At 37.1% G+C, this 12903-nt stretch overlaps 1 protein-coding gene across 2 annotated transcripts in view; it reads right to left on the bottom strand.

Annotated features, from left to right (window-relative positions):
• Nucleotides 1–12903, bottom strand: part of tafa5a (TAFA chemokine like family member 5a) — a 162847-nt gene that overhangs the window by 72964 nt on the left and 76980 nt on the right. For both annotated transcript variants that reach the window (XM_052555290.1, XM_052555291.1), the window contains exon 2: nt 10859–11008. In XM_052555290.1, coding sequence (XP_052411250.1) covers nt 10859–11008 — 150 coding nt within the window. The remainder of the gene's footprint in view (nt 1–10858; nt 11009–12903) is intronic.

Below are 12903 nucleotides of genomic sequence, written 5' to 3'. Positions count from 1 at the left end.
ACCAGTCTGAGATCAGGAGATGGGTACAATGTAGTCATAAAGGAAAGGACATGGTCAGCAACAATACTCAGGTAGGCTGTGGCATTTAAACAATGCTCATTTGGTATTAAGGGGCCCAATGTGTGCAAAGACAATTTCCCCCACAACATTACACCACCACCTCCAGCCTGAATCGTTAAGACGATGCAGGATATTGCAATGTTGCAGCAGAAATCAAGACTCATCAGACTGGGCAATGTTTTTCCTATCTTCTATTGTACAATTTTTTATTGTAGCCTCTGTTTCCTGTTCTTAGCTGACAGGAGCAGCACCCGGTGTGGTCTTTTGCTGCTGTAGCCCATCTGCTTCAGGGTTCAACGTGTTGTGCGTTCAGAGATGGCATTCTGCATACCTTGGTTGTTACGAGTGGTTATTTGAGATACTGCTGCCTTTCTATCATCTCTAACCAGTCTGCACATTTTCCCCTGACCTCTGACATCAACAAGCCATTTTTGTCCACACAACTGCCACTCACTGGATATTTTCTCTGGATCATTCTCTGTAAACCCTAGAGATGGTTGTACATGAACATCCCAGTAGATCAGCAGTTTTTGAAATACTCAAACCAGCCCGTCTGGCACCAGCAACCATTCCACATTCAAAGCCACTTAATTCCTCTTTCTTCCTCATTCTGATGCTCGGTTTAAACTTCAGCAAGACATCTGCACCACATCTAGATGCCTAAATGCATTGAGTTGCTGCCACTTGATTGGCTGATTAGCAATTTGTATCAGCAAGACATCGAACAGGTGTACATAATAAAGTGGCTGGTGAGTGTATAAAGATGTTTTATTCACAGTAAATGCTTTTCATAAAGCTATTAATATCAAACTTTTCAAACTGCATGACTTCTCATTCAGTTTAATGCATCTGTCAATTATTTAATCTAACTCAGTGGTTAATCAGTGATTCATTTGATGCATTTAGATACATAACCATGGAAACATATTTTATATGGGGGTTGCTGGGGGGCGGTCCCATGGTGGGAATTATATGTGAACAAATACATATTTGTGCTTTTGTGATTTTAGTTTTTAAGAGGATTTTACTAAATATTAACATCGCTGATATTCAAAATGTTTGGTAAGTGCACTTTGGCGAATTCTCTCATCAGAAACATCAAAGTGCAGATGTACATGTGATGTAAATAAGAGATTAATTCATCATAAATGGCAGAAAACATCACTTTATATAACTAATAACTTTTTAGATTGCTTACACTCTAACTAGACTGGATTCAATGATATTCTTTGATCATGTAAATGTTCTTTGCTCGCTGTATAATTTGTTTGTTATTTGATTAATCATGGACATGTGGTGTTATAATTAAACGTAAAATATATTTTTATTAAACATGATCAAGTTAAATACAAATTCACTCCTATTAAAATAGTTTATGTCATAATATGGTAGCTTACTTGCCTAAAATTTTATGATGTGCACAGATAATAGATTACATTAGGCTACATTGGTTTGAGCACGTTTGACCAGAGACTAGAGTGCAATTAAAGAACTGTGCTTATGTGATAGACGGGTCACCATCCTGAGAAGCAAGAAGGCTTCAGAAACCAGCTCATAAAAAGGATGAGGACGTGAATGGTTTTTACAAGTCGGAATGTAAAATTACGAAAATATCGGTTGAACATTTCACATGAAAGTCTGTGTGAGGAGATGTAGGGACACATCCCGCAAGGCACCCAAGTGAAATACAACGGCACTAGGCTATATATTTCTGGTCAGTTGTATAATTAATCACAAAACTATCACAGAAATGAAGTATCTTGGGGATGATCGAGGGGCACAAGGAAAATCTCAGACCCAGTCCTGTGGCGGGGGGTGCTGCAGCACTCTCAGCGCCCCTAGTTTGGTTTGGGATAACCAAATTCACTGAATTATTGTTTGTACTAAAAGTGATTTATATCTCGAATCCAACTGCGAACCCCACGAGCGAGATCGACGCTCCGCCTCGGCGGAAGCGGGATCAACGCTGCGGGGAATGCTGGCGAAGACTGCACAAACTGTTTGTATCCCGGCCTGAGTTGTAGCGAGGACAGGGAGGAACACACAGTCTGAAACGCTGCTTGCCTTCGCCCATTTTGTGTAAGTTCTTGGAGGATGCTTTTGGCATACTTTTGGGGGATAACAAACAACACTACATAAGACTGACAAACGTAAAAGTTCTTTGAACAGTACACACACACAGAGAGCGCTTGCTGAAGACAGAAGGCTGGTGCCGGCTGCACCTCTCCTGCTTTTATGCTTCCTGGTCTCTGACGTCAAATACATTTGTACAGTATATGATTTTTAGTATTTGTAACTGTTCTATTTGTTAATGAAGGAGATAACGTGAACTAAAATGAAACAACTGTCACAGCTCCACCAGGCTCTCCCCCTCAGTCATATTGTCCACACTTCCTGCACATTCACCAGAGTACTGAATAGTAACACCTATGACCAATAACCTGCCAATAAATTATTATATTTAACATGGATTCTTAGGCAGCATTTACACTTTGCAATAACATGCGATCACTGTGTGTCAGAACACAGTCAGTCAATCACAGTCAGTCAGTCAGAACATGGCGTGTTTACACTTGGTGACATCAACTGACTTTTCTATCTGGATAACTGAATGGATCTGTCTTTCTCATGAAATATTTAAATAAGTCTGTGAGAATGACCTGGTGCAAAGTCAACCTGAAGTGGTGAGTTTTCTTTTGAAAAGCATTTTCAATGTGTCCTAAACTACCTCTAGACCAGCACACGCTGATCGGATAACATTCCGATCAGAAGTGCGTTTACACATGTCTTTTTCAATGTGTATGTGTACAACATCTGGATACAGGTCGAATGTTAATGCCAAGTGTAAATGCAGCCTTAGTGTTTACATGACACCAATCTTAACTAAAATCTTGTACTTTATGCATTTTGGACATTCATTTACATGTAAATGGCGTTTTGTATGCCTGAAAATGCAAACCTTTCAAAATGGGTTTCAAATAGGGCTACAATACGATTAATCACAAATAATTGCATTCAAACTTTACTTCCATACTATATATGTGTGTGTGTAAACACATCTTTCCTTAATATATACATGCAGGTGTGTGTATTTACATATACATAAGAAATATACATAGTACACATGCATATATGTAAAGCAAATATCTTATTTTGAATACAATTTATCGTATATCAGCCCTAGTTTCAAATAATGATACTGTTATTGTATCCATGTAAACAAGGAAAAAGAGAATTTGTGAAAATATTGACATCACGAATGTGTATTACATGAGTATAGTGTATAGGTATGTGCACATACACATCACCTGCTACTGGCCTTGCATGCATAATACAGTGTTTCTAGTAGTTTTCACAGATCTGTGTGAACAGGGATCATTTTGACAACATTGTCATCAGTATGTGAAACTTTTGAACATGCAAATTAATTTACATTTGCTTACCATCTGGACATTTCTGCATATAATGTTACAGACTCTATCCTTTGTACCTGTCAGACTTACCACTTATCCTCCATTTTAGTCAACAAGTCTTCCAGTCATTCAGTCATCCTCATCTATGTGTGGGAGTAACTTCATCGTCTTAACATCACATGCACTGATGATATCTTGATTTACATTATGCCTCTCTCATAATGAAAAAGCAGCAAAAACACCACCACAAAACACCACAAAAAGTTCCACCTGTCATCCACTCAATTCCTTGTTTATATCATATCTGAAAGGTGAAATGACAATGAAATCTAGACTGGACTATTGTAATGCACTGCCAGGTGGTTGACCTGCATCTTCAATAAACAAGCTACAGGTAGTCCAAAATAAAGCAGCTAGAGTCAATACCAGCTCAAGAAAATATGATCATATTACCCCAATTTTACAGTCTCTACACTGGCTACCTATTAAGTTCCATATGTGTTACAAAATACTATTACTTACCTATAAGGCCCTTAATGGTTTAGCTAGTTTTAGTTCCCTAAGGTCACAAAATGCTGGGCTTTTGGTAGTACCTAGGATAGCAAAGTCCACTAAAGGAGATAGAGCTTTTTCGCATTTGGTTCCCAAACTCTGGAATAGCCTTCCTGATCATGTTTGGGGTTCAGACACACTCTCTCTGTCTAAATCTAGGTTAAAAACACATTTATTTGGCCAAACATTTAGATAATGCATCTTGTAATTTTAGACTGCAGTAATATCTGTTCAAATGTGCATTATTTTTCTTTAGCCTGGGTTAAACTAATTTATTTTACTTAGTTGAAACAGCAGCTGTTGTATCCAAGATTTACACAAGCTGCGGTCTGGATCCAGAACACCTGAGAAGAGATGATGCCAACCCTTCAGAAGTACTCAGATGATGCAAACACTGAAACAAGATACAGAACTAACAATTTTTTTTTCCCTATAAGTCTGATTCCATCATATACTTATTGCTCTTAATAGTGTCCATGGTCTGTATGATTACGTCTTTAATTCATTTTTACATTTCTGCCATATGCACATAAACTGACAGTCACCACTGATAAGCTACTACTAAATATTGTAGAATCTTAATTTTATGTAAAGTTGCTTTGCAATGATTTGTATCGTAAAAAGTGCTATACAAATGAACTTGAATTCAACAAGATGGATCGGGGAAAGTTTCAAGCAGTTCTGGCCACAATTCATCACAAGAGCTCCAGAAGTTTTTGAGATTTGCAAACTTCAATACACTTTTGTAGAATTTTCCTTAATGGTTGAGGTTGATGCATCCACCAATAGGGTTGGAGCTGTACTATTTCAACAACAAGGGTATCCCCTATGTGGGCTATGCGGGTATCCGATGTGCCTTCTTCTCCAGGAAAATGGTCCTGGCAAAGCAAAGCACAACTAATACATTGGCAACCAGGAGCTACTGTACATCAAGCTGGACAACTGATTCAACAGGGGTTGATTTATCTTCCATCAGTACTTCATACACTCCTCACAGACTCTTCCCTGGGCTTGTGTGACCCTGGCCAACAGCAAACCATCTTGCTTTTTCAAAGTCATTACTGGTGGCCAAATATATCTCAGAATGTCCAGCACTTCATAAAGGATGGTATAGCACTAACTGTGACTTGTCAAAGACTGTACATCTTCTCCCATTTGGCAAGCTTCCAGTCTTACTTCAACTTCCACTCTCAGTGCCACACCATCTCTGCTTATACCTAGGAGTGGATTTCATCACCAAACTGGAGACCCTTGGAATGCCATCATTTCTTCTGCAATGATGGTGTTCTGGAAAATGTTGTCTCAGACCACAATCCCTAGTCCATCTCCGGAGTCTGGAGGCATTTCTTCTCACAACCTCTACTTACCATCCAGGAAAGATGGTCTGCCTCTGTACCAGGGTCATCTTTAACTTACTGCAAGAGTCCCCACTACATCAGTCCAGAGACAAATCAACCCAATCATTTATCATTTACACCTCCTAGCACATAACTGTATTGCACCCACATTTGATTTGTCACTCCTCAAGCCTTACCAACTTTCTTTGTCTCCTTTGGGGTCAGTCCTTTAGTCATCCAGTATTATAGGTCTCCAGTCATCCTAGTCCAGTGGTTTTCAAACTGTGGGCCACGACATTGAAAAAAAGGTGGGTCGCACAAAGGCACTTAGCTGCAGCTAAATATGTTACGATGAGTGAAACAAAGCCAGTCCAATTAATGACCAAACTACTCTTAAGTGACAATTCTTTTAAGGAATCATTAAACACACATACACACACACACACACACATATGAGTCAAACATCTGAATCAACATAGCATTCATTGAATGACTCACTGAATAAATCGTCTGAATAATTTAGCATATGTAAAAAAAAATTAAAGTTTTTTAAACTAAAGTCATCACAGACCTGTGAGAAGTCACCAGAGACAACAACATCTAAAAAGGAGCCACGCAGAAAATATGACCAGTCCTACCTTGATCTTGTTTTTATTGCCTGCGGAAGTCCAGAAGGTGAGGAGTCCCTCAATGTCTTTTATGATTAGAAAGGTTGGCCAGTGCTAGCATGAAACCCTCAAAACTTAAACGGCACCTCACAACAAAACATTCTGCATATGTCAAAAAGGGGCGATCTTATTTTCTTCTAAAAAAAGAAGAGTATCTTTGTCAGCAAAAAAAAAATCTGAAAAAACAATGTGAGCCTCATTTTTAGCTGCATAGAGAATCGCAAAATCCAAAAGGCCACACACCATAGGACAGGAGCTTCTGCTGCCAGCCTGCATAGACATTGTTGAGGAAATGCTGGGTAAAGAAGCTGCAGGAAAGATCGCTAAAGTTCCACTTTCTGATAACACAGTACAACGGCGTATTGAGGAAATGTCCTCTGATTTAAGGGAACAGACAAGTGACAAAATTCGGAGTATTGTTGCAATTGCTCTACAACTGGACGAAAGCACAGATGTTGCAAAATGTGCACAGTTACTGGCATATGCCAGGTACGTTGACTCCACTGACATCATTGAGGAGTTCTTATTTTGTTAAGAACTGAAAGAACGAACGACAGGGGCAGATATGTTTTTACTGCTTAAATGGATTCATAACGTCGGAGGGCTTCCAGTGGGAAAACTGTGTGGGCCTCTGCATGGATGGTGCGGCTGCAATGACAGGCAAGAAAAGTGGTCTTGTTGCTCGACTAAGGGAGATGGCCCCATTAGCTACTTTTACCCACTGTTTTTTACATTGAGAAGTCCTTGCCAGTAAGAAACTGCACCCGGAGTTAAACGATGTGTTGCAGACTGCCATCAAAATAGTAAATGCTATCAAGACCAGGACACTTTTTACATTGCTATGCACTGAAATGGGCTCAGGACATCAGTACCTCCTGCTTCACGCCAAGGTCAGGTGGCTATAATGGGGTAAGGTGTTAACTGTTCGCAGTTTTTAGCAAATGTTAATTCTCCTCTTGCTGTACATATGTCAGATGAAGAATGGTGCGCGAATCTTGACTACCAGCCGGACATATTCACTCATATAAACGTACTGAATGAAAGCATGCAAGGTCCATCATCATCCATCCTGACCTATATGGAGCTTTCACCAGCAAGCTGAAATTATGGAGATACCGAGTGTAAAAAGGAGTGTAGGACATGTTTCCATCACTTTGCGGAGTGCGCACCAATGACAGTGACTGCAACCAAGACACTATACATTCTCACCTCGACGCACTCATTCAGAAATTCCACAAGTATTTTACTGATATTAGAGGTAAGATAAATATTTTTTGGTTGTTTTATTATTATTATTATTATTATTATTATTATTATTATTATATACATGTTAAACACTTTTTATCAGTCTTATCAGTTGACTTTTTTCTATCAAATCAATCATCTGTATATATGACAGAATGGGACTGGATACGGGATCCTTTTTGTAGCGAGGCAAGAGAGCACCGTGTCCTAACAGAAAGAGCAGAGGAGGAGCTGATAGATGTGGCTTCAGACAGGAGCCTTCAACTGCTTTTCAGAGAGTAAAAGAGTCTCGGACAGTTTTGGGTGTTTTTAGCCAAGGAATACCCCACATTAGGAGCTGCTGCACTCAACGTTTTGGTACCCATTTCTACCACTTACCTATGTGAGAGTGGATTTTCTGCTCTGGCTGCAATGAAAACAAAATACAGATCACGGCTACAACCATGACAAGACATGCGTGTCTGTCTGTCTAAAATAATTCCTAGATTCTATGTATTGTGTTCAAAGAAGCAGGCACACCCTTCACACTAATACATTTCACTTGCTTACTCTTAAGTAGTTATTAAAAACAATATTTCATTTCTTGAGATTTGTACATGTTGTTGTTAATCAGTAGTACTCAGATATTCCTCTCATAACCTTAACATAACCATTAGGCTGCTGTTTTGACATCTGAACTTTCTCTATTTCTTTCAAGCCTTTTGGTATTGCAATCAATTATATATTTTATTCATATGAAAATAAATTAAATTAATAGGAAAATAAAAACTGTTCTTTACTTATTACTAAATGAAGATGTGTTTTTCCCCATACTTCTATTTAAACATTTTATGGTAGGTCTTGAGATTGATTATACTTGTCTAGGTGGGTCCTAGAATGAAAAGGTTTGGGAACCCCTGTCCTAGTCTCTTTGCTCCCATTGCCTTATCAAGTTCACTTGAGTATCACCGCTGTATTCTCTGTGTCGCCATCTCACCATTGTTCAGTACTCACCGTTCTGTTTTCACCTCACATGTTGTGTTTCAATAAAGCCCCTGATGAGTCTGCATCAGTATCATGCTGTTCGTGAAAACAATACTTTTGTATAAATTAATTTAGATTTATGTTTGTTTCATGTTTTTTTTTTTTTTTTTTTTTTTTTTACAATTTGTATAAATTAACATTACTTATTGTATTATGAAAAAACAGATCCTATTATCAAATCATGTTATCAAATGTAAGACTATATCATGTCAGCAAATGCATTACCTAAAATAAATAAATAAATAAATTTAAGACATTAAGGGCCAGATTTACTAATCGGTTACTAATCGGCAAATCGGTTGTGTTTTGTGCATTGCACTGTTGGTTTCATAAATCAGCAAGCTTTGTGTTACTTGCAGCATGCGACATTTTCTACATCAATCCCAGAATGCATTTCTGTTCACCTTTATCTGATGTCTCTAAATAATTCTGTTATCTGCTGTCTGAATGCATGTAGTGAAAGCCACTATATGGGAATCAAGTATAATGTAGCATTAGCTTTCATTGGTGTTATTGGGATTTCAGAAACAAATGACTTTACTACAAATTACATTGCTACAAACCATGTCAACAACTATCCTTGCCAGAATCACACCTCTCTTGCCAGAGCTTTTATCTGCACAAATTATCCAACAAATATTCAGCATATTTGAATGAGAAATAAATGTTGAAATATCTTTTTTTTTTCTTTACTCTCTATATTAATACAAGTCAATATTTCTAGACTGACACATTGTTCCATAAGAAGATGAACCAGAAGGCATGAAATTACTGTTAACGGTGTCCATATTAACATGTCAACCATGTCCTCTAAGTGGATAACCAAAAAATTTATTTCAAAAGTTTGACATTTACGTAATTTTTTTTTTTTTTTTTTTTTTTTTTTTTGGGGGACTGCTCACAATACAGCACAAAACATAGAACACAATAAAGTAGCTTTGTAAGCAACATATTCACATGTTTTTAAATAGGATATCCCAAAACAATCAAGTAAATGAGACACATAATATGAGATACATGTAATGATATACATAATTGTTCCATTGATTTTCACCCTTATAGTGCTCCCATCATTATATATATATATATATATATATATATATATATATATATATATATATATATATATATATTGTTTTTCATTCTTCTGAGGACCAATTGTTTTTCTTTTAAGCTGAAATTTAGTATATTAGTATATTTAGTAGACATCACCCAGTGTAAATAGGATTGGGCTTATCCATGCCACTCACATTCTATATGAATAAACCTTAGAAAATGTTCTTCAATTTCCAACCTGTTCTGTGGATTATCCTGTGGATGAACTGACCTCCACAGACTGAAGGACACAGCATGCCTCATCAGATATGACAATTGTGCTGAGACCTTGAGAACAGCCGATTAAACTGATTGAAAATTAATTTTTCTTTTCTACCTCTCACTTTTCTCTCTCCTTTTTTATCCCCTCTGGTTGACTGTGTCCCGCTTTTGTGCTTTTCAGGAACAACACTGAAGATGTAATGTACTATACTCTGTACGAATATTTCAAAACAATATATATATATTGAAAAGCACTACAGCATTAAAACTGACATGACTTGACTTAGATCTTCTAGGTGGTTACCAACTTGCCCAAATTAACAAAATAAATTCACACAATAAATAATATACATTTTATGTTTTAAAACTATTATGTTTTAAGTCTCAAAAAGCATATTTCTGGTTACTTTGTAAAGTGATTGCATGTCACCTTAACAAGCCACATGTATAGTATTCCTATGAGGACATCCTTAGACCCTCAGACCCCAGGAAAAAATGTCAGGTGTCAGGTCTCATAAAGGGAGAATAACCTCCATTATAAAGACTTCAGAAGAAATCCTCAGAAACAGATAAGGTCATTATTTATTCAAAACATATTAATATTCCAATTCTTCTGAGGCAAACTATTGATTTTTGAGAGGAACAGATGCAATCCTGTGGACAGTCTCTGTGCCCATATTCAAAAAATTCCACCAGAAGAAATCTCATAGTTGTGAAATATCGTTGGCTCATCACATGCTTTTTGAATGAGATGTGAATACGTTAATGGAGCGGGGTAATTTTCAACGATTACAGCTTTATGTTTTTAACTTTTTTTTGCATAAAGATACCATATGACTTCAGAAGACTTGGGGTGCAACATGGCTTGTTTGTAATCCGTGTTTGCAATAAATACCTGTGACTGTACTTTTATTTGCCTACTGCTTGTTTCATGTTGTTTAGAAGTGGGTAGGTTTAGGGTAGGGGTGGGGTTAGGTGCTCCAATGAAAGTATAACTTAAAATAAAATGATTTCTATTTTTTACAAATGCATGCAAACCATTTAATTAAGATAAACAACTGAAAACCATGGCCTGCACATCGAATAGTGACACTAAAAGGATACCCCTGTTCACCAATGGGTGCTGGTTAAGAATCAATATGTGACGAGTTTGTAGTGTGTACGTGTTGGGTTAGGGTGAAAAAGTAAAAAAAAGAAAAAGAAAATTACTTTTGATTGACAGTTTCCCCAAATTTGCTCTTACCATCAACGCAGGCTGGCCTGGCTCTCGTTGTCCCAGCAATCTGTCCTTTCTTACATGCGCAGCGGGCCGTCTGTCTGGCAATTGTCCTGCGTGGCTGACTGCTGTCTCTGTCTAGAGTGACAATCTCACAGGTGCCTGCTGCCAGTTGACCTGCAGGACATAACCAAAGACAGAAGAGGAGTTCAGAGGGCATCATTGGGAATATTGGCCACATCAGTGATCTATACCTATACCTATGTCTCTCTCTCTCTCTCTCTCTCTCTCTCTCTCTATATATATATATACGTGAAAAGCATTTCAAGCTTTCAGTGGATATATTTCTTGTGTATGTGAAGCACCCCAATTGTAAGTTATTTCATTATCAGGAAAAAATTTAAGTGATCTCGAGGGTGAGGGCATTGCATGGGCATTGATCATTTTCCACACAAACACTTGAATATAAATAGTAATAGAGCACATTTCTTTTAGGTTACAGTATGAGATTCGTGCTAAAAATAAATCTTCACAAGTCTACAACTGAGACAGATGTTGTTATAACATGCAAATTGAAGGAAATGTGATGTTTTAAAGTGATCTAATGGCCAATGTCCAATTCATTGATCACTAGTTGTTCTTGATCAAGATTAAACAGATGCACAACTCTCATAAACTTGTTTTAATAAATATTTTTTGCATTAAATAATAATGATACAAAGAAGGTTAAGTTAAATATTATTGTACAAATAATTATAAAATGCTATAGACTTCAAATAAGATTGCAGTTTTACATTTTGCATATGCATTACAAAGTTAATAATTTTTTACATGCAATTATACAAAATAAAACCAAACAAAAATTTTAATAAAGCTAAAATATGTAGACAAATAAGAATTAATGTTGCCCATTGTGCATCGCGCCACATTTAAATGCAGTTGCAATTGTTTTACTTTTTTTATATTGTTGTTATAAATGCGTCTCCCTTCTCAATTAAAAGTTCTCAATTAATGAAACTCTTTTTACATTGTGTGCACTTTGTTGATTATAATGAGAGAAGTTGAATTTAAACGTGAGGAAGTTTTATTAATCTGTCCATTCTTTTCAGTTTCAATGATTTAGCTAAATCATGACCAGTTTTTATTAATTTGTTTCTTGTTTTAGTTAGGCATAAATAATGGGAGCAAAATTATACAGTGACTCATGTTTTACTAAAATAAAAAATATTAATGAAAAACACAACAATTTGAAAAACTAATGGAATGCATAGTTGATATAAAAAACTGGATGATGAGTAATTTATTACTGCTAAATTCTTAAAAAAACAGAGGTGTTAATTATAGGACCCAAAATCTCTGCATGTGATAACCTAGAAGCCTGTCTAAGACTTGATGGCTGCTCTGTCAATTCTTCGTCATCAGTTAGGAACCAGCTTAGTAAAAAAACTCCAGTCAGTCCAAAATGCAGCAGCTAGATTTCTTACTAGATCTGGAAGAATGACCATATTAGCCCGGTCCTGTCAACACTGCACTGGCTCCCTATAGAACATTGTATAGATTTTAACATCTTGCTTAATATTTATAAAGCCCTGAATGGTTTAGCACCTCAGTATTTGAATGAGCTCTTGTTACATTATAATCCTCCACATCCGCTGCGTTCTCAAAACTCGGGCAATTTAATAATAACTAGAATCCACAAATGACTTAAGCTGTTAACTTTTTTAATTCATTTACTCAAACAGTACACTGACTGATATGCTGTGAAGAGAGAACTGAAGATGAACACAGAGCCGAGTCAGATAACGAACAAAAAATTGACTTGTTCACGAGGCAAGATCTGGTTGCATTGGTTTTCGGATCACCAGTAGTGATGGGAAGTTCGGTTCTGTTCCGCGAACCGGTTCTTCCGGACAGTTCGATTCAATAAACCGGTTGAAGAAAATGGTTCAATGGTTCTTTTGCGCTTGACATAATGACGTCATTGGGGATGACTGCCCTTGATTCAAGCCTTCGGTTTACGCGTGCTCATAACATTAGCACAGAATCAGTTCAGAATCAATCACCAAAAGATC

This window comes from Carassius gibelio, chromosome B4 (assembly GCF_023724105.1).
Source record: "Carassius gibelio isolate Cgi1373 ecotype wild population from Czech Republic chromosome B4, carGib1.2-hapl.c, whole genome shotgun sequence".
NCBI classification, from domain to species: domain Eukaryota; kingdom Metazoa; phylum Chordata; class Actinopteri; order Cypriniformes; family Cyprinidae; genus Carassius; species Carassius gibelio.
Note: the sequence above shows the minus strand (reverse complement) of the source record. Positions and strands in the feature narration are given on the sequence as shown.